The 25,065-nt window shown below is 40.9% G+C and overlaps 1 protein-coding gene across 4 annotated transcripts in view; it reads right to left on the reverse strand.

The window, feature by feature from the left end:
* Window positions 1–25,065, reverse strand: part of ABCC9 (ATP binding cassette subfamily C member 9) — a 119,716-nt gene that overhangs the window by 61,382 nt on the left and 33,269 nt on the right. For 2 of the 4 annotated variants that reach the window (XM_077807467.1, XM_077807468.1), the window contains exons 6-16: window positions 24,097–24,294; window positions 18,983–19,147; window positions 17,828–17,983; window positions 14,754–14,888; window positions 12,815–12,977; window positions 12,040–12,080; window positions 11,231–11,373; window positions 6,646–6,754; window positions 5,439–5,549; window positions 4,347–4,419; window positions 2,989–3,094 (exon numbers count right to left, since the gene is read on the reverse strand). In XM_077807467.1, coding sequence (XP_077663593.1) covers window positions 2,989–3,094; window positions 4,347–4,419; window positions 5,439–5,549; window positions 6,646–6,754; window positions 11,231–11,373; window positions 12,040–12,080; window positions 12,815–12,977; window positions 14,754–14,888; window positions 17,828–17,983; window positions 18,983–19,147; window positions 24,097–24,294 — 1,400 coding nt within the window. The remainder of the gene's footprint in view (window positions 1–2,988; window positions 3,095–4,346; window positions 4,420–5,438; window positions 5,550–6,645; window positions 6,755–11,230; window positions 11,374–12,039; window positions 12,081–12,814; window positions 12,978–14,753; window positions 14,889–17,827; window positions 17,984–18,982; window positions 19,148–24,096; window positions 24,295–25,065) is intronic. The other 2 variants (XM_077807470.1, XM_077807469.1) reach the window with 2 other exon arrangements.

A 25,065-nucleotide genomic window follows, 5' to 3' on the forward strand; every position in this document is an offset into this window, starting at 1 on the left:
AATTATTCCAGTGAGATCACGTGTGTTAGCACAGCAGACAGTGACACACAGCTAAGGAACCAAACCAATTCCACACATCAGAGCCAGTGCTGGGCATAAGCAGACTAAGAAATTGCTTAGGGCTCCGAGCAGCTCAAGGGGGCCCCTATTCACATAATAAAAAGTGATGTTTTTATTATGCCTATTCACTTTTTTTATGCCTATTCACTTTTTTATGCCTATTCACTTTTTATTATGTGTTGGGGGTGGGGGAATATTCCTGCTTAGGGCCCCCAGTGGGCTGGTGCAGCTTCTGCCACACATGGACAGGAAGAGGAGAACTGCCAAGCTTGAAAAAGCTGCTTTTTGGGAAAATGATCAAACAGATAAATATTCAAAGAACGGGCCATGCCATTTTGATCACTGTGGGTGAAAGTCATCCCTCCTTCCACAGACAAAACCCAAGGACGTGAGCTTTGGGTGGGATAGTTGGGGGAACAGAATTCACCTCCAAAATAACAGGCCATGAAGTGGGTTGAAACACATCCCCTCCACATCCACCTTCCCAAACTATGAGCTGCAAGAGTTACAGCTGCCCTACAGAGCTCTCTATACAGGGATTCTCAGACACTAGCTCTGTCTGACTGTGGATCCAGTGTAGGGCCCCCCAGCCTCTCCCATCTGCCCCAGCAGCTTTCTCCTCAGTTGCCTCTTCTCAGCTGGTACAGAGCCCCCCCGCCAACTTAATCACACACACGGGATGTGGGTATCCCATTGTGCTTCCATAGATGTCAGTTCCAAAAAATCCAACCAGGAATATCATCCTCTGCTTACTCTGTGCTGGTGCCCACCACAGGCCCCTGAACAGATCAGATTCTATGAGACTTTGGCATGCCCTCCTCTACATGCTACCTGTAGTACGGGAACGTGAAAACTGTAAATATCAGCCCACTTAGGTTTAGACATTAATCCAAAACTAGAATATGGCTTTGTCCTTTATCTTTGTGAAATACCCCATCCCTTCCATTTATCCTCATTTTCTTTGCTGGAGATGGAGGAATTTTTTCACAACTATTTCATAGGTCTGAGTAGCACCGTGTGAAACGTTATTGGTCAGCAAAGCCATCTGATGAAACACACTTCCAAAGCATGATGCCATTTCAAAGTGTTAAACAATGAATGCAGTTCACAGCTTTTTTCTCCGTTCGAAGATAAGATCAGTAGTCAGTATATAAATGCATATCCCGTACTATGAGAAGATATTTGATTAAAGCATTAGTTAAAAATAAAGATGGGCCAGAGACACGAACTTTATGTCCAGTGCTCTCTGCAAACTTTTCCAACATCTGAGTATGATTGGATCCAGGGTTTAGAATCAGCCTGTTTTAAAATGACAAGGCCATCCACAAATTTTGGATCCAAATCAGGATCTGAACTTTCTTAAATTTGTGTCTATACAGATATGTTTCAAGCCATAACTGGTACTCACCTTAAGGTCTATTCCAACTTTTTGGTGTGGTAAATAATTCAAATACACCCACAAAATTGGAACTATGCATCAACAACCACCACAGCCACAGGATGGAGAAACAAATGCTAAGGACACTTGTATAATAAGCGGAGCTGGTCAAAAAAAATTCACTGAAATTTTGAATTTTCAAAAAATGCATCAGCCTCTAGTAATGCAAAGCCACAAAAATGTAAAGAAGTTTTGAGAAGTGTCTGAAGCAATGCTATTGCCAATGGTGTCACTGTTTGCTAAGGCAAATTATGGACCAATGTACTGGCGTTACGGCAAGTCTGAGATGGAACGGACAGGGAAAGAACGCTCAAAGGATGAAGATCACACACCAGCGGTGAAATCCTGACTCCGCTGAAGTCAATGGTGAAACTCCCATTGGCTTCAGTGGAGCTAGGATTTCACCCCAGATGAATTACACTGTACTGCATAGCACATGTTTTACACATAGAGCCATGGGTGGTGGGTGAACCCCTCATTCAGGGTGGCTAGCCCTCTTCCCACCCCACCCAAGACCCCGCCTCTAACCCACTCCCCCTCACCCAGAGCCAGAATATCCCCGAGACTCCGACTGTGGCCTGAGCCACCCCTGAGCTGCTGGCCAGCCCTAGCCCCAAGCTCCGGGCCACCAGCCCAAGCTGAGCCCCTACCGGCTTCCGTGGAGAGGTGGAGCAAGGGCGAGGACTTGGGATGGAGTGTGGGCTGGGCCATGGCCTGAGGTTGGGAAGGTTTAACCTCCCCGGCTTATTATACCCGCCACCCATGCATAGGGTGATCAATCCTTTCCATTTAGGTCATAAAATAAGGTTAGTGTATTTGAGACTAACTACTCAACTGGTTTTAACTATATTCAGATTCCTTTTCCAACCCTTCCTTCAAGCACCATGCTGTAAATCTGCCACTGGGGCAGGGTGAATTTTTTCAGACTAAGAGCTTATTTGATGAACAATACAGTTTTGATCAGCTCAAGACTATTCATGAATCTGACATGAATAGTTTCAGCCATTCACAAAATGGTTGGAGGAGGAAGAGGAGTGGTGGTAGAGGTGGTAATGATGGTGCTGGTTGCTGTCTCACCTTCCCTTCTTCTCCTAGCACCCCCAATAACATTTAGCCCAGTGGTGAGGGCACTCAGCTGGGATTTCGGACATCTAGGTTTAAATTCACACTCTGGAACAGACCCAAAACAGACTTTCTTGATTCACCAAAAATGCTGAAATATTTCAGATTTGGTTCAACCCAAAGCATTTTTAAAAAAAATTTCAGAACTGCCATGGAACTGCAAAAATCAATTATTTGCCCAGCTCAAGCTCTCACTTTCTGTCGCAAATGAAACATCACTAGCTGCATCACAATAGATCTGGTGTGAATCTACTGGTAAAGGTTTGCAGGGAGGATTTTGGATGATGATTTAACATGCTCTACATTTCTTATTATGAGGTGTCGGTGCTTAAAATTAAAACAGCAATTAGAAGCTATTGGAAACTTACTTGTTCCAGTGAACTTTTCCTTCCAGGGTCTGCATCTCACCGAGTATAGCCAGAAGAAGTGAAGATTTCCCACACCCAACTTGACCCACAATCATTGTCATCTGACCTATAATAATCATAAACCGAATAAAGAAAGGAAAACCAAATGATAGAACACTAATCCAGTTAAAATTAAAAATAGCTCGCTGCAGTTGTTGCTACCCTTTATATTCTGTGAATGACAATTTTGCGCGTGTCCACCTGTGAGCTACTTTTGAAAGGAAAGGTTCAGGCACACAGTATCTCCATGATGTAAGTGTACTGTATAAACCTGCTGGAATATATATAGATTAAAAAAAACAACAACACAGTGATTTATTGAGAGACCCATCTTGGGAACCAAAGTTTTATAGCAATAATTATTAAAATTAATAACAATACCCCAAGTTCCCTTTGTGGGTTTGCACTGCCAAATCGCGCATGTGTGTGTGTGTGTGTGTGTATGTGTGTGTGTAGCGGGTGTATTTTAACACTTCTGGCCCTTTTTAATAACTACTGTTTTAAGGGGTCAGCCTGTTTAAAATTCCTCTCAGTACTGGCCTTAGTTATGCTGTTGTCGGTTTCATTGATGGCCAGGTAGATCTATTATTTTGAAACTGGCAATTCTTTTCATTATTAGCCATATGTTTAAAACAAACACAGGGAAGTGCTTCTTCACATAATGAGCAGTCAACCTGAGGAATTCGTTGCCTGGGGATATTGCGAAGACCAAAACTATAACTGAGTTCAAAACAGGAATTAGGAAAGTTCATGGAGGGTAAGTCCATCAATGTCTATTAGCCAAGATTGTCAGGGATGCAACCCCATGCTCTGGGTGACCCAACGCCTCTGCCTTTCAGATGCTGGGACTGGACAACAGGGGATGGATCACTTGATGATTGCCATGGTCTATTCATTCCCTTTGAAGCATCTGGCATTGGCCACTGTTAGAAGACAGGATACTGGGCTAAATGGATCATTGGTCTGACCCAGTGTGGACATTTTTATTTCTAGCCATTATTTTTTAGTTCTTTGGAGCTATGATATAATTCCTTGAACTAGATTTCTTAACCTTTTACATCCTTCTCTTTACATTTCTTGACACCAATCTGATCACATTTTGGGGGGGGGTAGAGTAGTGGGGGCACACAACCTAACTCGTTCCAAGATGGATCTTGATAAATTTATGCCTGTGACAGCAGGAGACTGGACTCGATGACCCACGAGGTCCCTTCCAGTCCTATGTTTCTTTGTGCTTTGGACTATATATGCAAGGAATTGTCATTACAGCAAATACACAGTCTCACATGTTTAGCATTTAAAGGGCACATTAATCCTACCTGTTGGGATTCTGATGTTTATATTGGATAATGTGGCTAAGCCACTTCCCCATGAAAAATATCCATTGGTAACCTACAAAATAATTTCATATATTAGAAGTGCAAACACCTCAATAAATAATTTACAATTGTCTGTTCTGCATTAAAAAGAAAAGATTGCTTTAAAAAATAAATACACTTTCAAGTACGGTCACGTGAAAAGAAAAAGTCAAGTCAAATTAGGGGAGATGGCAAAACAAAGCAAAGATTGTGAAGGAAAAACAACTCGTACATATATTGTATGAACATCCCTTTATTAAAGGGGTAGTCTTAAGGTAAAACTCATGGGCCCAATCATCTCTTGCAGAGAAAAACCCATACAGCATTAATTTAAGGGAAGAGATTCACTTCCATAAATGGTGATTACAGGTGCTACGTAAGATATGATAGTTTACCAGGGCAGGGATAGTTTGGGTATGTATGATGTCATGGTCTATCAAGGATGGAGCACACAGAGTCTAAACAGGACACTCACAAGGTTTACAGTGGACAAAAGAAAGTGCTCCCAGATAGACACTAGGGGCCATATTTTACGAGGGCTATGGGCTATTCTCCCTCACACAAGAAGGGCATCCATAGACAGAACTTGAACCAAAGGGCATGTTTGAAACCTGTGCATCTATTTAGTATGAATCTAGTCAGAACCTGTGGGAACAGCTAGTGCATGTGCAGACAAAAGCTTTACCCACATCAGCAATGAATGTGGAAAATGACCTTATGGTACAAAAACTTTGAGTTTGGGAGTGGGCTAGCAGGGGGAACCAGAAGAAGAACCTATAGTATACTTGATCATGTAGTTCTTGTTCTTTCAGAATCACAATATCACTTGCTACTGAGAAAAAACAGAGGCATTAAAGGGAACTGATGATTTCCAGCAAATAGTCTGGTATAAGTGTATTTTGAGCACACTTTAATCCAAGTATTTTACACCTGATCTTGCAGTGAAAGATTTGCTTTTGGAAGGACTGCAGGATTTGGGCACTTTGGTACCAGTTTATTCCAGAGCATGAGGCTCCCCTCCATGTGAAGAATGAATCCATGAATTCAAACTACCTTGATTGCAATATCATCTATCTCTAAGGGACGTGGCTGTCTCCTCAGCGGCTGCTCATAGCTGTCCAGCTGATGCCTCAAGGGCTGTTTCCTGTTTATGGCTTTGGTATGCTACATGATAAAGCACAGAAAGAAGAGAAGTTGAAATTCTCATACGACGACGACGTTCAGTTTCCTTTGAAACAAAATAGCCTGTTCCCCTCCCTTCTACCAATCTAGGTCAAGAGAAGAACATGTGAATAGTAACAGGGCATTTCAACTTGTGTTGTAACAAAGGCACAACACCGTGAGGAGCTAAGTGCCTCTCACAAGGGGCTGAACGCCCTCAACTGCCTCTGAAGTCAGTGGAGTTTCTTCAAATCCCCCCATCTTTTATACTATCTAATTTAAACTTCTTGTCAGCATCTGCAGTGCTCTACATAATTCTGCCCCATCCCTCCTTATCCTCCTTTGTTACGTTCAGCGTGGCTCCCTGTGCCCTTCAAATCTATCCAGTCATCCTCCCATTTGCCAGCTTAGCTTCTCAGACAGTCGCCTCTGTAACTTGTTCCACATGGCCACTTAGGCATGATACAACCTTCCTGAGCTTGTCCGCAAAGCTCCTACCCTGTTTCAGTCCCTCTTAAAGACTCACTTTTGCTGGGCTGCTTACAGAGAATCAATCTGACTTCTACATACATTGCTTATTCTTTCCTCTCCCTCCCTCCATAATTTTTGTCTGTCTTTAGATTGTGAGCTCCTCGAAGCAGTGACTGACCCTACTTGAATGTCTGGAAAGAATCGGGCACATCATGGGTGGTAAAGAAAGAAAGAATTCAATCCTCGTAACAATATGAAGGCTACATGGGATATTTAGAACAATAAACTAAGACTGAGAGGGCCAAGTCTGAATGCTACATCTATCAAGTCATTTCTTAAAAGTTTTTCTTTTTAATTAATGCTTAAGTAAGAACAGGGGCCTGCCCCGCTGTAAAAACACATAATGTGAGCCCCTCTCCTGAGGAGCTCACACCCTAAACAGGCAAGATAGGCAAAGGATAGAAAGAAACTGGAAGCACAGAGAGAGAAAATGACGTCCCCAAATTATACAACGAGTGGCAAAGCCAAGTTCAAAACCCAGGTCTCCTGAGTCCCAGGTCAGCATCCGCTCCACTTGGCCATGCTGTCTCCCCATTTTTGTGCTGCCATGTCAGAAAAGAGAACTTACAAGTCCTGTATGCTTCTTACAGGATTCATAGGTCACAGAGCTTTCTGCACTTCTCCAGCTGTCATCTCCAATCTCATCACTTATGAAAAATTCATTCAGCTTCTGTACGCTTAAAAAAAAAAGACAATGAGTGAATGCCAGATTTCAGTGGGTAAGCTGGTAATGATCTATGCTCTGATCACCTGATCAGAATACTCAAACTTCATGATTGGATGGACTACCTCCACTCCCTTTTGGATTGCATAGCATCCTTTTGGCAACTACAGTAATTATTTGCATGGAAAAAAGAACAGTATGAAAGTAGTTAATGCATTTTCAGACTTTATTTTATTGCAATAAGAGCAACTGGAAATGAGGAGAAAAGCTGACACCATGTGACTAACCAGCTCTCTGCAAATCACCAGCAATAGATCTGTGGCTTGCAGAACACTGGTATAAGGGACTATGAGGGACTATGCTATTCTTGATATGTTATTCTTTTAAAAAAAATAATCTGTATAGATACTCATTAGCCTTTTGGGGCTGCCTCAGTCCTCACTTCACCCCAGGGGCATGTAGCAAAGGGGAAAGCCCAACCAACTGGTGAGAGAAGCATGGCTACACAAAGCCCTTTACAGTATATCCAAATCCAGAGTTTATCACCACACAGTGCGACAGGGTCCTCAGGCAGCAGCAGGAAGCTGAGCCAGCTCCATAAGGAATGGACACACTAATCAATGTAACTCTTAGTGTGTGAATGCACTAAAGGAACATGCAATGACATTGACCTACTGCCTTAGAAGGCCTGGGTCAAACATTTATTTCAGCCACAGTCAAAAATCCTTCTGCCACCAGAGCTATGCTAATTCTTAAAGGGAAATAACAGGTCTGGCCAAAGTATAAGCACTTATTCATACCAGGGACAAGCACTTAATCATATCAATTTATATGATTGATGATGGGGGCCATGGAGTGGCCAAGCACACATTCCTTGTGCCTCTGCACTTGGGAGTTTCTAGGTTCATGGGAGAAAGATGATAGGAAATAAATTTTCCAATGGGTGAGGTTTGTTTTGGCAAACAGGGTCTTTCAATAACGTCCTTTGGGGTGGCTAAGGATAGTAAGTGAAACACACACACCATTGGGATATTAGGACAGCACTAAACATAGCACAGAGGGAGGAGGAGTGATGGGGAGGCTAGAGTGATGAAGAAAGGGGCATGAGATTTTCCATGAGTCCAAAATCATTTTAAACCCAGGAAAAATCTCTGATGTATCCCTGCTCCCCGTTCAACAAAAGCAAAACATGGATCATTTAATTTGCTAGTGAACTGAGTGCTGGTGAATGGTGAGGGCGGGCTCAGAAGACTAGTGTCCTGGGGCTTGTTATTTGCTGTTATTGTTACCCACCCAACAGAGGCAGCAGCAACCATACAACCCCTTGCCAGCGTGCCTCAACCTGGACTCGGAGGGGCTATGTATGAGGGTGGGACGTTTAGCTCCGTTTTCAGATCCTGTCGGTGCACGGCATCTCTGTCAGCAAGGGTGTCAATTTGAGCCAGCTGTGGTGGTAGTTTTGTGACACGTACACCTGCGTAACGACACTGAGGCAGCAATTCCTTTCACGTAGGCCACTGCAGAATCAACGGAGGGCAATACATTTCAGCCTCTTCATCAGCAAACTGGAGAGGAATTGCTCAGTCACCCACCACTAGGGGAGCTGTTTTGTCAGGCTATATATTTTGGGAAATGTCATACCTGAATCATGGAAAAGTTTGATAAAATCACATATTTTGTGACTTCTATGATTTTCCATTTGTGCTTCTCCTTGTAGCACAAACGACAGTTTCCTCTTATATCCTGGACAAACCTCATTGAATTAACTTAAACGTATTGAATTAAGTTGAACTATTTTAGGAGTTCTTTGTATTAAAAATGCAAATGTTGATGTATTATTGTGGGATTGTATGTAATGCCTCTGGGGGAAGACATGGCTAATATAATGAGAAGTGTTATGAGCTTCAAAGGACTATTTGAAACAATGGGTTGGACAAGAATGAACTTTTAAAGTTAAGTGGGTTTCCCAGAAAATCTCTTGGAGTTGTTTGCAAATGTACCCCTTGGGTATGCAAGAACTCAGCCTTTTGAATCTTCACCCTGAGGAGGTGACCTTTGTCTGCTGATCACCAGTTAAATGAGGACAAGATCAGAGGGCCAAACTGTATAAAGGAGTAGCCCACAGATTCATGGGAGTGCTTGTTCTGAGCCAATGCTGTCATGAACTTGTAACCACAGAGAAACAGTCTGATGGAGTTTGAAGGGCTGACTCCGACCGGAGCCCTTGTTGGAACTGGGGTGATCTCTGGTCAGCTTATTAGCATTTGCGTAGATTCTTTTTAATATATTTTCTCTGTAATGCTTTCATGTCCAGAATAAATGTTCTTGCTTAGAAAAAGCTGTGTTACCTTGTAACTGTGGGCAATTACACTGCTTATAGCTTCTGAGAAGAAAAGCAAGGCGGGCCTGCTTAGGTAGTCTGACTTATTGGGGAATTCTCCACTCATACCAGTGTCTGATTCTCATACCAGTGCACAGCAGGAGTGACTCCATCGCTGTCCCTGTAACATTAATTACTAGAATGGCTTTCCAGATGAGCAATTGCCCCTCTGTTCATGCCAATGGTCCTTTCCAAAAAGAGACCCAGTGTTATGGATAGAATTCCATTATAAAGCACAGTCACTATTCCACCCCTTGCGATGGGGAGAAATAAGAATGGGCTGCTCTCCCTGAAGTCAAGGGCCAAACCCGTTCACTTTGTTTACCCCCCAGCTTCTCCCTCTCTTCTCCTTCTAGTGTTGCTAGCCAGCTGGGAGCAATTGTGGCTGGCCAGTGCATGATGGGTGAGGATAGGAAGGAAGATAAGAGCTACAATCCAAGTCAGGACAGTCTGGCCTGTAGTCAGGACTTCAAGATTTGCCTCGATTATAATTTTTCCAGCCACTAACTTTATTGACCATTTCCTTGTTCTCATATGATGCAGTAAGATGGAGTGGCTGGTCTGTTTTCTTTATGCCTTTTCACCATTTTGAATGACCAAGTTGAGTCCCCTTCATCCTGTCTCTTTCTCAGAGAAGTGTAAAAGAGATCTCTTTAATATACGAACATAAAAATGGCCGTACTGGGTTAGATCAATGGTCCATCTAGCCCAGTATCCTGTCTTCTGACAGTGGCCTATACCAGAAGCTTCAGAGGGAATGAACAGAAGAGGGCAATTATCCACTGTCATCCAATCCCAGCACCTGGCAGTCAGAGGTTTAGGGACACACAGAGCATGGGGTTGCATCTCTGACCATCTTGGCTAATAGCCACTGATGGAGCCATCTTTCATGAACTTATCTAATTCTTTTTTGAACCCAGTTATACTTTTGGCCTTCACAATATCCCCTCACAATGAGCTCCACGGGTTGACTGTGTACTGTGTGAAGAAGTACTTCCTTTTGTTACTTTTAAATCTGCTGCATAGTTTTCATCAGGTGACCCCTGGTACTTGTGTTACGTGAAAGGGTAAATAATACTTCCTTATTCACTTTCTCCACAATATTCATGATTTTATAGACCTCTATCATATCCCCTTTTAGTTGTCTCTTTTCCAAGCTTAAAAGTCCCAGTCTTTTTAATCTCTCCTCATACAGAAGCTGTTCCATATCCTAATCAGTTTTGTTGCCCTTCTCTGAACTTTTTCCATTTCTAATACATCTTTTTTGAGATGGGGCAACCAGAACTGCATGCAGTATTCAAGGTGTGGGCGTACCATGGCTTCATATAGTGGCATTATGATCTTTTCCGTTTTATTAGCTATCCCTTTCCTAATGGTTTCTAACATTTTCTTCGCTTTTTTGATTGCTGCTGCACATTGAGCAGATGTTTTCAGAGAACTATCCACAGCGACTCCAAGATGTCTTTTGTGAGTAGTAACAGATAATTTAGATCCCATCTTTTCTGTATGTATAGTTGGGATTATGTTTTCTAATGTGCATTACTTTGCATTTATCAACACTAAATTTCATCTGCCATTTTGTCACCCAGTCTTGTGAGATTCTTTTGTAGCTCTTTGCAGTCTATTTGGACTTAACTACCTTGAGTAATATTGTATCATCTGCAAATTTTGCCACCTCACTGCTTACCCTCTTTTCCAGATCATTTATGACTATGTTGAACAGTACTAGTCCCAGTACAGCCCCTTGAGGGACCCTGTTATTTACCTCTCTCCATTTCGAAAACTGACCATTTATTCCTACCCTTTGTTTCCTGTCTTTTAACCAGTTATTGAACCATGAAAGGATCTTCCCTCTTACCCCATGATTGCTTACTTTGCTTAAGAGCTTTTGGTAAGGGACCTTGTCAAAGGCTTTCTGAAAGTCTAAGTACACTGTATCCACTGGATCCCCCTTGTCCACATGCTTGTTGACCCCCCTCCCTGCAAAGAATTTAAATGGACTGGTGAGGCATGATTTCCCTCTATAAAAGCCAAGTTGACTCTTTCCCAACAAATCATGTTCATCTATATGACTGATCATTCAGTTCTTTATTATAGTTTCAACCATACCTTATGATGGCCTTGACTGCAAATCTAACCACGGTGGAGAGCAGGAACAGTGGTGTGACCAGGATGTGAAACAATGACAGTGATGCAAAGGCCTGTGCTGGCTGCAGTGTTGTTTCATTTTGATATTCATAGGTCACAAAGGTCTGTCACATCAAAACAAGGGAAGATTAGTGAAAAGGATGCCATGCTACATAGGCTGGCTCAAAACAGGGGGAAACACACCGATCAAAATATTTTGCCTGAGTAGAGGCTGAGTATGAACTGAATAAGGACCTCGGTGTTTGGTGCATAAACATTTCTTACTGCCCAGCATGAAGGGTAAAGGTATTTCCCCAGTGGATGAGTCATGAAATTCATTTTTGTGCAAAGGGCTAATGCAAACTTATGTCCCACTTAAGTCCAACTTTATGACTTATTTTGAGGATTTAAATTGTCTAGGCCTTGTACTGGGCCCAGAGTGAATTTCACCCATAGACAATGGAACAGCAACACCCCAAAATACAAAGCCCAAAATAAGATATTCTCAAACCTAGTCTGTCCCTTTCCAGTTCAGCCACATTTAGATATTCTGTTTGGTTTCTGCGGGAGACTGAAACTAATGTTGCTTTTTGTTTGCTTCCTCTTTCACAAGTCCAAATCTCAGGTGTTGTAAATTCACATTTGGGAATTGAGATTGATAGTGTAATACTGCTAGGCAGGCAGCAGGGACATACTAATTCACATACAGTTTCTGTGAAAAGTAGGTCCTATATAAACAATCACAGTGTTTTTAATTTATTTTCAGATAAAGGGGAAAAATATTTTCTTACTGCAAGAACAGCTGCTATTGGGATGGCTGCATTCATAAAAACTGTGGAAAGAAATAAAATATGCATTGGACTATTTGAACTGTACAAAAATTATCTTAATATTAATTTGCAATACTTTATACCAAACCCAAGCATAGTCAGTTAAATAATATGTTAGTAGAGGACTTCAACCTCAAACATTGTTTCCTATCATTAAAACTCCCAAAGGAAAACTCCTTAGCAGGAAAAAATTTCCTTCCATTTCTGACTTAGATCTTAAATACACAAACAAACAAACCAAGGAATGTTATAGTTTCTACATTTTAGTGAGTTGAAATAAAATATTTTCATATGAACTGTAAAATTATAACGTATCACAGCAAAAAATTGCTTTGAAAGAACAATTTACTACAAATATTGGGGCCATTTCCCTCACCTCTACCTCATTACAAGGAATGTAATTGATTTTAGTTCGTAATTTATCTCTGTCCCAATCACACCCGCTGATGTTATCTCAGGACTTATTAATGTAAAATCTCATTATTAAGGTTAAAATTTTTTTTTTACAAGTTAAACAATAACAGTAACAAAATCCACCAAATGATGTCAAGCTTCCTGCTGTGTTATTTGTCGTGTCTTTTATTTTCTATCATGTTTCATAACACAATAGCCACTGCCATAAGTACAGGCGTCTTGTTTCAGCTGAAGTCTGAAAAGGAATTTACTATTGAGAGATAAATCCATTATCTAAGAGTTATGTTACAAACGATATTGCCCCTAGAACAGAATTACTTACTGGAAAGAGATGTGTAAAGCGCAAAGGTTTTGAGACTTATGAGCTCCTTGGTTCTTGTTTCCTCTACGCTAGTGCAAAATATGTGCTCCCAGGCATACAACTTTAACAACTTAATGCCTTTCAAGATCTCATTGGTTTTCTTTAATCTCTCAGTAGAATAATCCTTTACATTAAAAAAGTAAGAAATCACAAATTACGAAATTAATATTATTTAAAATTATTTTTATTAAGAATGCTTTTTTCTATCACTTGTGTTCTAAAATTAGCCAAAGTATTGCAACTGGGTTTACTCATGACCTAGGATATACCTCTAAGTACTATACATAATTAAATAGTTTACCATTTCATGTTCCTTGAAGATTTTAGAGACTTTAAAGTCATGAGAAGAAAATAAAAGTGATTTTACATTGAAAAAAATTAAAACTAATATGTCTTGCGGAAAATAACCTGAAGCCTATGTATTTAAATGGAGAATGAAACCTGGGAAGAGATAATACTGAAGAAAAACCTGACAATTAAGATATGAGGGGGAGATGGTAACAGTCTAGGTATTAAGAAAATGTAAACTTAGGGTAAGTATCAAGATAAATTTCCAATGATGATCTTTATTAGACTGTAGCATCATTTCCCATTGATGGAGAGTGTGCAATAGGGACTGATCCAATATGAGTACGGAGGTTATTCAGAAATACAAAAGACTTTTGGGTGGAGTGTTATACAGTAGTTGATGTGATCTATTTCAAAAGGACTTATTCACATGATTTAATATTTCATTTCTATATTTTATCATTTTTATTAATTGCTGAGATTCCATACAGTACATCATTTGAATTAGAAAACAACAGGCTCCATGACATCTAAAGCATAGATGGTCATAGATGTGATCAGGCTATTCAGATGGGGTGAAATTCACCTCTGTAGAAAGAGTCAGCACAAGGTGCATATACCACTTTAAGGCCCAAGTTCAGTACAGTATTTAATCATGTGCTTAAGTGTTTTGCTGACAAGGGATGAACTGCTGAATCAGAACCTAGCCCCAGATCCTCAAAAGGTATTTAGGCTCCTAACTTCCACAGATTTCCATACAAGTTAGGATCCTAAATACATTTGAGGACCAGGGCCTAAGTCCTCATTTTCAAGGCTTAAGAAGGACCTGAGTGGTTCATAAGCTTTGTGCTGGCCCTCAGTGCAGGAGTGAATTTCTTCCATGCAAATTTCACTGAGCAATAAATGGTCTCATGAGTGCCTATCTTGTTAAGGAGCTCCCCATTCTGTACAACTTCAATCACAATTCAGAAGAATTATGCTAAAAGTTAGATATTTCTTTCTCCTTCTTTCCCCAACGCGCTCACTGAACATGCGCAGTGGGGTATCTTTGATGTCATTGTTATAGATGATTATTGGAGAAGAGTGTATTCAAATGATCAGAACTCAGTAGTAATCAGGAATGTCAGCAAGAGTGTAACTCTGTGTATTGGTAACACCAGCTAAAGTGTGTAATATATATTGTATTTAATGCACCTCTTAAAAAACAGTTGAAAATGTTACCATTGTACAGTCACCATTGTATTACATTGAAGTTATTTGTTGGCAACCCAAAAATAAATAAAAATTTAAAAATCAAAATTAATTATGTGGTTAATTTCATTAATAATAAACATTCCCCAAAAATAGTTCTGAGTTTTCTATAATACTTTGTTCTTTTATAGCATCTTTCATCTGAGGATCGCAAATAACTTTGCAAACAACTTGTGAAGTCGGCAAATATTACGACTTTTATTTTACAGATCTGAAAACTGAGGGACAAAAGAGTTAAATGGCTTACCCAAATTTACACAGCAAATTATTTAAAAAACCAGGAATAGAATCCAGAACTCCCAATTCCAGGTTCTCTGCTTTAACTACCGGACCACAGGCATCACTAAAATAAGTTACTTACAAGAGTGCTCTTCTGAGCCTCAGCCAACTTTGTAGCTATGAAATACTGTATTGGAGCGAGCAATACAATAACAGCAGCACCAACCAATGCACTTACTCCAAGTAAGTTATAGAGTAGGATCACGCCCATTATGATCTAAGGAGGAAAAAGACACATAGGAAGAGCAATACATTTCAAGACCCCTACAAGGCGAAAAAAAATCCTCTCAGGCTATATAGTCTAATAATACATAGAATTTGCATTAATTTAAATAAAACCTCACTTCTAATTTACTTTAGAAGTTAAGTTTTGAAATTCTAGGGAAAGTTTCTACAAACCTTTATTATCATTATTTATTTGTATTGTGGCAGCACCTAGCTATCCTAGTCATGGATAAGGACTCCAATGTGCTAGGCACTGTACAAACATAGAATGAAAAGATAGTGCCTGCCCCAAAGAGTCAAGCATGCAGTGACATATTAGCTGTTAAGCCAGTAGTGCTCTGGAGTCAGTGGGCTTGATTCTCATTTGTACAAAAGCCCTTTTACACCACTTAAAGGGGCCTTAAAGTGAGTATAAATTACATTTACATTCAATTTAAGGTACCTTTGCACTGCCAGAGAGAGTCCTACTGTAAAAGAGAATCAGGGCCAGGGGAAGTACTGTTATAAATAAGGGCCACTCATGTCAGAAAGGGCATGCGGGATTGATTCCCTACTTTTATTTGTTTCACCTTTTCAGTTAACTAATGAATTCAATTAACCATGTCTTTCCATTGCATAGTCAAACCACTAACATCCAGTCATGTTTAAGATTTTGCAGAGTATTATTTACATACATAAAAATCCTTTCCTTAGCATAAAGATAAACAAGGTGCCTAGTGGCAACTCGGGCCTGAGGCAAATCCTGCTGTCCTTTCTCAGGGCCCAGTCCGTCCTTTCAGGTGCCTTTGAGGGTGCTCAGCACTTTGTTGGATACACTCAGCTATTTGTAGGCTCAACCCGCAATCTTTATTCAAGACCAGCAGGATATGGTTTGATGATGTTATATTTATGATTAGATTGTAACATCAGCCTCAGCCATAAACTGCCTCGCCCCAGGAGTAGCACTGGAAGTCACTGTTCCTCAGAAACATCCCTCAGGGGTCCAATTCCTCTGCTTCGGGATGAGACGGTACCCATATTCCCCTTCCTGACTGCATTAGGGGGAATCACTTTCTAGCCCATAGTTAGCAAATGTTAATTCCTTGTCTTTTTACAGAGAAAGAAAGAAAGAAAGAAAGAAAGAAAGAAAGAAAGAAAGAAAGAAAGAAAGAAAAGCCAATTGAACTGCTGATGCAGAAATATCTGTTACTCCACCATGTGAATTGTTGATACCAGCAGCTGCCCAATGCTTTGACAATGAAAAAAACTTCAACAATATAATATACACACTTTATCATTTTTACTTTCGTTTTTTTAAGTGCTAGTGTCAGCTACTGGCTTGACAACAGTTCACAGATTTCAAGGCCAGAAGGGGCCATTATGATCATTTAATTTGACTTCCTGCATCACACAGGCCAGAGGAGATCACCCAATAAACTCTGCATCAAACCCATAACTTCTGTGTGAGCAACAGAAGATCTCTGAGAAAGACATCCATATCCCAAGGACATTCATTCAAAGCCTACTGAAGTCAATTAAAATACTGCCAGTTAAGTGTGTTTTCAGTTAGGTCCTGTTGCTCCCTGAGCTGGAGGAACAGCAAAGGAAGTGGCAATAGAAACTTCCTCAGACAGCCCTTTCACCTTCCTGGTGGGATCACCTCCATGGATTAAGAAGATATTTCAGTTTCTATATCTATTCAGTCCTTGTCATTTTCCTGAGATTGATAAAAAGGTGACCATTACGCTACATACAATTTAAGCTACATACAATTGGTCTGAGAGTGACCAGCAGTTCGATTAACAAAGACCAACCGAAAAAACCTTCATATGGTAACCCCCTTTGGACACTTCTAAGACAGCCAATTTGAAGCAGTGATGTATAGGTGAAAATGTCTGTATAGTTACTAATCCCTTATGCCATCCAGGCCCTTTATTGTCTGTTTTTTCAGCATACATTCTCTTTGATGACCCTGCTAAAAATGAACAAATGACAAAAGTGGATGTTCCCTTCATTATTATGGATGACTTATATAGTGTCATGAATTTACAATGTAGATCTAATTTATCAAAGCTTTCATTCCTGTTATTTTTCCTTGACAGCTGTTAATAATGCCTATAAGTTATGACCTACCCATCCCCACTAAGAAGCCCAAGAGTAAATTTTTCAAAAATATCTTAGGAGCCTAAGTCTTATTGAAAGTCAGTGGGACTTAGGCTCCTAAATTGCTTCCTCACATTTGAAAATTCAGCTACCCCAACTCTAATATTTTCTTTCCTTCCTTCTGATTCATCTGTTCTTCTGCTGTACACAACCCAGATTGGATTAGAACCAGATGTTTAGAACTAGAAATTTATGATAACTAGTGTACCTGTTTAGTTCTCAACACTCAAATCAGTGTTCCTTTCTGTCGCTCACCAACCACACTTTCTGACATTATAACACTTGACATACCATACCTTCTTTGCAATACAGGATCACAGAATTAAGGGCCCAGTTCTGACACTCTTCACTCTTGCCCCATGAAACAGCTGCAAATGAATTCTGCAAACCCAGCAATATTTTGGTTCACCATAGCTGCCTGCACAGATTACTTGTGGCAGTTGCGGAACACATATGAGCAGAGAAAGGTAAATATGGGCTGTGGGAAAGACAGGTAATCCACGCTAAAATTCAGACCATTCTCCGGGCTTGTAAATATTACCCAGAAAAATCTCTCCCCACTGGCCTGCAGCGATACTGCTTCATAGCCTTTGGAGGAAACCGTGAACAGCAGTTCTGCCCTTGAGTTCTCCTCCTGGCCACAGCTCTTCATTTGTAACTATAGTCCAATGCTATAATTCCCCCCCTTTTTTTTTGAAAGAGTCTCAAAAATGTACATTGCTTTAAAAATATCTTCTGTTTTCAGGGGGGGGTTCTTCTAAAAATTAGGCCCTTACTTTGATGCTCTACCTGAACGGGCATAGCCCAGAGATTGGGACACAGAAACAAGAACCACATCAGCTGATTTGTTTCGATGGCAACCAAGTTATTGATCTGTCCCAAGGTCATCTCTCCCATTGACAAGTTGGATGTGGAAAGCCTCAGGATCTTATTGTATATCATTGCCTGGAGAGAGGAATAAAGTACAGTATATAAAGTTACAATAGCAACCAGACATTGCAAATGTCAGTAACAGAGATTGTCCATTCCTGCAGCTGCCAAACAGAGAGAGAGATTTTTGAAAATAGAGGTTAAATAGTAGAATTATTGCCTCAATTTTTTGTTACTCCTGCAGCCATTAAAAGCAGTCCCACTGGGCAAAATGTCTCCATGGTGTGACTACACAGACCTCATTCAGCAGCAATGAATTTGGCCTGATGGGACTGCTCTTCTGAGCAAGGGCTGCAGGAGTGGTGCTCCTATGAGAGCAATAACATAACAAAAATGACAGCAGAGTGTAGAGAATAGGGATATGGGATAAGAAGGAATACAGCTTATTTTTGATGAAAAAATATAAATAAAGTTTAACATAAGTTCAGACAAATCTAAAATTAGGAGCAATTACAGTAACTGGCAGGTGGAAACCCTGTCATTATAGAATGAAAAGAAAAATTTCATGAAAAGCTCATGAAAGCTTATGCTCAAATAAATTTGTTGGTCTCTAAGGTGCCACAAGTACTCCTTTTCTTTTTGAGGATACAGACTAACACAGCTGCTACTCTGAAACCTGTCATTATAAAATGAGTTTCTCTCATGTTTTCTATTAAGTTTTCAAGCAGTAAGCAGTAAATAAAGGGAAGCTAGGCTGAAAGTGACCTGGTGGAGAGCATTTCGTATAGCCAAACAGGAGACCTGAGTTCAGGAGAGATTTTGGGACTACACTCCCAGAGCAGAATATAGGGTTTGGAGTAAATCAAAGGTTTTCAATCTACAGCAGAGGCAGTTTAAAACTAGCAGGGTTCAGATCTGCAAAAGCTTTAAGCTCCAGAAGATATTGTGGTACCAATCCTCAACTGTGGTTAAACATCACACAGATAAAGGACAAGATAAATGAAAGAATAAAATGTGAAGCCATTACTAGGGCATTTTACAGCATGCCGATCTCAGAAACAATGTCTTACTCACCAGTAAGGCACCTCGCAGGTTGATGCCGGTTTCTATGGTAACATAGTAGGAAGCCTGCAGAAACGTCCTCTGCAGGATAAGGGCCAGGAAGAGAAGAACTGCTAGGACATAAACATTTCCGAGAAAATCCTGTGAGGAGAGGTATGAATTTGATGTCTCCTTAGACTAAAAAGAAAGAGAGAAAAGAAAAGTTTTTTGGACAACTATATAAAATGTTGGAAAGATGCTCTGTTATTTGGACATTGGAAATCAGAAGATTGTTTTCATGATGGATTAACAATAGGATTAATAATACCGTAGAAAAGCCATGCTACCTATAAAACCACAGTTCTGACTATGTTGCATACTAGGACCACTTGGAACTTCTATGCAACCATAGGGATAGAACCCAGATGTAAAAGTACCCAGGCATTTAACACGTGTGCTGAAGGAGCATTGCTCTTAGCAGAACAGAGACTATGAAAGGCAGTTCTGATTCCAAACTGAGGCCAGCAGTTCAATTACACATCCAGGCAGTTCATTACAATACTTCGCACCACTGATGGAAAAAGCCAGAATACTGAGGTCCAAGATTCTGGCACTCAGGGTCTGGGAGAAGCAGTTCACACCTGCCTTAATGCTGAGTGAATTGGTTGTTGATCTGCTCCTTGGGCCAGAGAACAGGTATAGGGAGATGAGCACCAAATCGGCATGCTCAACACAAAGGCAGTGTTGCCAGCTCTTGAAATTTTATCATGAGTCTTGTGACATTTGGTGCTTTTCTTAGGTTCTTCAAATTCTTCAGTTCTTCAAAATTTTGTGCAAAAATGTGTCTGTAATTTTCAATGAAAAATCAAAACATTTGAAATTTTTTCAACTAGCTCTAGTGGCTCCCTTTTTCTCCCCTTCCTCCAGAGCAGAGATAATTTGCACCAACCTTAGTCCTGGCATGGATCATGTCCCCCTCTGCACCTCTCCAGCTGCATTGGCTGGTGCCCTGGGGAAAGGAAGAGTCAAAGCTCCCCCAGCCTGCCTCCAACCCTCTTCTGTGGGAGGGGAAGTAACATCCCTACAAGGGCTGCTTCCCTCCTCCTCTATACTGTGATCCATGATGTGGGTAGGCCATGCCAGGGAGTAAGGGGGTGCCTTACACCACCTTTTGCCTTGCATGAGCATGCATGTATCACAGAACACACTATGGTCCTACTAGAGGGATTTATTGGGAGGCAGGGAGGAAACTGAGTCTGGCAGCAAGAGTCACAGTGAAAGAATCTGTAGGGTTGAAGCTGAAAAGGAAGGGCAGGGACAAATAGTTTCTTATTCCTCTGTGGAACTTGGTCTAAGTGTTCCATACCTTCGATCCATGGGGCCCAACACTCTGCCCACTGGATGAATGTAGCAGGCACAGGTGACATATTTAGATTTGGCAGATTGCAAGCTTTCCTTTCATAAACACCTCAATGGATCACAGAGCCATGCAGTGGCACAAAAAAAGATGGTTGAATGATATTTTTCACCCAATTTTCTTCAAACCGTTAGCAACACAACTTCAATTTAAAAACAAGCACTAAGGTCTCCTGCGTCTGCTGGATGTGAAACACAGGCCTTTGTCTTCTGGCAGCAATGGGCAAGTCAGGAGTGACAACATTTAGCAGAGAATCAATAACTGCACAACAGGTACTGGCAGGGTTTTATTTTTCTTCTAAGCCCTTGGTTTCATTGAGTGAATATCACTATTCATAGGGGTTGGGTTGACAGTCCTGGAGACTCATGCCTTTTAATTATCCATATCGCAGGTACAGCACAGGCAAACAGCAGTGCAAGCTTTCTTCAACTGTCCCACCAATGCACATCCTAGGAGGTAACAGAGTAGTTTATTCACCTGGCCCATTTTGCCCTTGACTTCTCTGCTGCGTATTTTCCTGGCTGAAGACACCTACCCACTAGAAATAGGAGCTCATTTCACATAGACCACATAGCAGCCGACAGAAGAAAACTTTTATTATCTTGGGATGGTTATTGATATTTTATGTGTTTTTTATGTAATAAATTTCCTTTCAGGAATATAAAACAAGAAATAAAGTCTATACCTACCATCATGCTTTTTTGTGCTGCTCGGTTTCAGCCAGAAGGCAAGTGAAGGTACCAAAATATTGCAAGGAAAGCTGTTCTTGTGGTATTTCTGATCCAGCTGGAAGCAGGATGTACTGGAACTGTTACAAAAAGCCTGTTCTCATGAAATTTCCATCCTGATTTCCAGATGAAAGAGGTTTGGAAAAGTATGAATCCAGACCCTATCTCCAGACCCTTTAAGGTTCTCTCATCAATCATGATTATTGTGCTCTGCTATTAGATTGCTGGCAACAAGTACTCTGCTCTGCCCATGCTGGCTTATTTCAGTCCCCTCACCCACACCCCATTGCATACCCATTCCCCTGACATATGCAGTTTCTCACCAAAAGGGAGGAGGATTTTGTGGGTAAAGCAGTGACTGACCCCCGAAAGATGGGGGTTCAATTCCCAACTCTACCACAAGCTTCCCGTATGACCTTGACCAATCTATTGAGGGCCAGGTTTTCAAATGTATTTAGACATCGAAAGATGCATATAGATGTTTCATGATATTTTCAGAACTGCTTAAGCACATTTGGCACCAAAGTCCCATTGAAGTCAATGACAGTTAGGCACCTAACCTGCTTATACACTTTTGAGAATTCCATTAGGTGCCTATCTACATCTTTAGGAACCTAAATACCTTTGAAAAGTTAGCTCTTAATTTCTGTCTGTGCCTCAGCTCTCTACATGTACAATGGGGATAATAATACTGTCCTACCTCAAGGGGGGATGTGTAGATACACTAATTAATGTTTGTGAAGTTCTCAGATAAGAGGATGATGGGAGGGATAGGAATAAGAGCTTAATTAAAATTGGTAGAGAATTTAAAAGAGAAACAAAATGGCAAGGGCAACGGGGAGTAAGTTTATCAAAATCCATTAATTAAAAGTAACTGCGTTTTGAAAGCAGGCCAAGAGTCACCACGCCAATCTGACTTCTCTGGCAGAAGTTTCAAGTTCTCCATTTATTCTGAGTACCCATTAAATTCACAAACTTCAAAATATGTTTGCCCCAGCCAGCATTAATTAAAATGACAGAAAACGGAGACACTGAAAAGGAGCACAGAGAATGAAAACAGGGGTAAAGACCCTATGGTTTCCCAAATTTAAGAGCTAAAGGTTATCACTTCCAAAGTGAAACACCCCGTTCTTTGATTGTGCAATAAAATCAGAATTTAAGGTTCTGAGGAAGAAAATGTACTTTGACTTTTGTCTCTGTGGCTCTGATCCAATGCATTAAAGTTCAGTGATGACGAAGAGCTTTATTTAGAAGCTCTTCCACTCTTGCAGTGACTGAATGACGGTCTGATGCAAAATGCAAAGTACCAGTCAAAAGCATCATCGTAATTATACAGCCAAGGAGCAAAGTGATGACAATCAAGGGGTATGTTTTAAAGGGAAAATATTATTCCATTACACCTCCATTTTGCCCATCCAAATTCTAAACACAGACTGTGCGAAGTGTGTGGAGATGTTTCCATATTACAAGCAAGATGTAGGAAGATTTCTTCCTTCAGTCTCTTCTACTACCAGTTAATAAGTAATTCTTTTCTTAAAGAAATCTGTCCTTACCTTTCACTAGTTTTCTGGTAGTTGCTATTTGACAGACAGTTGCTATATGATAGGAAATGTTCTACAGAATACATTCATACAGCACTCACAGTGACAACTGAAATTAGATGAGAGCTAGAAGGCAAATTAGACATTTGCCCTTCTATAGCTTTTCAACGGGTATAGTGAAGTACTTTGCACTGCCATAGTCTTCAATCCAAGGATCTCATAATATACACAACAATTAATGGATTATGCTTCAAGCTAATATGAGATTAATAAATACTATTATCCCCTTTTTACCTGTCGGGAAATTAAGGCACACAAGTGTTAAGAGACTGGTTTTTAAATCACCCACCACTGTGAGGGCAATCAGCACCTCTGAAAATCAGGCCCTAAATGGCTTGCCCAAAGTGACAGAGTGAGTCTGTGGCACAGCCAGGCTTAGAACCCAAATTCAAAGCCCGTTAAACTGTCTGCTACAACATTCATGCAAAGAGGGCACACAAGAGGCACAAAGGCCCAGACAAAGTGAATTTGTTTTTAAAATGTGCTAGAATATTTGTGTGTAATTCTTTGCAATGTTTGGGTGTCTCTAGTAATCATCCTTATCTTACCCGCGCTTTCCTAAAATTATTGTATGAGGGCTTGATCTGGATGGGAGCTTGATAGCTACCGAGCTTGGTAAAGCCCTTATCATTTATCGAGATTCATGGAACAGTGTGGCACTGGATATGTACCAGCCCTTAACAGGAGTACTGGTTTACCAAGTCAATAGCTACTAAGTACCTCATTTCCACAGTCTGGACAATGGCTCAACACCATTGCACCAGGCTCCATCGACCAATATACCTCCTTTTGAATGCCACACATTCGTGCAGAAAGGGTATGGACACTAGTGCCAGCTGACCATGCTGAGCTTTGAGTGCCCTTCACTAAACCATTTGGTTGCTTCCTGAACACCTGCTCTGCCTGTTTGCACACATCACTAGGTGCATCTCCCCTCTACAACATGTAAAGGTTTGTAGAATCAAGTCCTTCCACTCCCTTAACTTTCTGTCTCATGCAGAATTCCAGTCATGTGGTCTAACCCTGCAGGTATAGCAGGAATTTCCTCTCCTAGTCCCACAAGCATTTTATCTAATCTCTTCTTACAAGCCTCTAGTAGCTGCCCCTCAGCTACTTAACCAGGAGGTGGGACAGAGCCAGACATCAGCAGAGCAGTATAGGGAAGCTTGCATTGCCACTGCCTCTGCTGTGTTTATACTGTGACAACAGAGCACTTCAACTTCCAAGGCTGATAATCTAGCAGCCCCTTCAACAAACTCCCATTTCACTTGACAGAAATAATGAAAGAAACAAAATGGTAATAATGCGCCAATAAGAATACATAGTCAGAAACACAGACAGCCTCACATATATCAAAAACTGATACCAAACCAATTCTTTTAATTCATGTTGCCAACTTACTTTTCCAGTTGTGTTTGTAGCATTTTGGCTAGTATTTTGGAAGCTCTGGACTATGCCAGAAATGCATAGTGGCCCAGCAAAACCCAACAGGTCAGCCAAGTAACGGAAGGTGCTGCTGAGAAGGATTGGCCGTCCAAAAGCCCTGTACATTGCTAACCATATAGAGGGAATCTGATTCGGCTGGTTTGCCACCTTTTTCTGGAAAACAAAGGAATCAATGCACCAAGAATTAGTCTCACTTGCAGTTAATGGCAGCTTCCATTTTATTGCTCTTACGCCTTGTTGGATGCCCAAGTGTTTCATGGAGGGGTTATAAATTCGATTAGGTAGAAAGACAAGATAGACAGTTCGATCGATTTTCAAATGATCTTCACAACAAACTCACCCCAAAACACATCCATCTTGCTTATTATGTTTTGTCCTCAAAGTCATAACACTATTTTGCTTCTATGAATAGTCAGATGTAGCCACAGACTGCTATTAATCATTGTCATTCGTAGAAGGCCTGATCCATCAAACCCTTGCTCATGATTTAATTGGGGATTGGTCCTGCTTTTGAGCAGGGGGTTAGACTAGATGACCTCCTGAGGTCCCTTCCAACCCTGATATTCTATGATTCTATGATTCTATGTGAGGTCAATAGTTCTTGAAAGAGTAGAGATTATTGACGTGAGTAAGGGGTTGCAGGATCAGACCCAGAAATATATGGGCAACCGTCCTCCAGTATATAATGCACTGAATTGTCCATCTCCTGATGTCTTCAACTCAAAACTGGATGCATTTCTAGAAAATGTTCTTTAGCCATACAGGGGGGAATGGGAACGTGGCTTCAACCGCCCATGATGCAGTTTTATGCCCCCTCCCTGATATCAATGGCAAACAACCCATGTTTTTTCATGCCTTTTTTTGAAAGCCTGGCTTAGCCTCACATACGCCAAGGCCCTCAAAGCAGGGACCCTGCTCAGCTGT

The sequence above is a fragment of the Eretmochelys imbricata genome, chromosome 1, assembly GCF_965152235.1.
Source record: "Eretmochelys imbricata isolate rEreImb1 chromosome 1, rEreImb1.hap1, whole genome shotgun sequence".
In the NCBI taxonomy this organism is placed as follows: domain Eukaryota; kingdom Metazoa; phylum Chordata; order Testudines; family Cheloniidae; genus Eretmochelys; species Eretmochelys imbricata.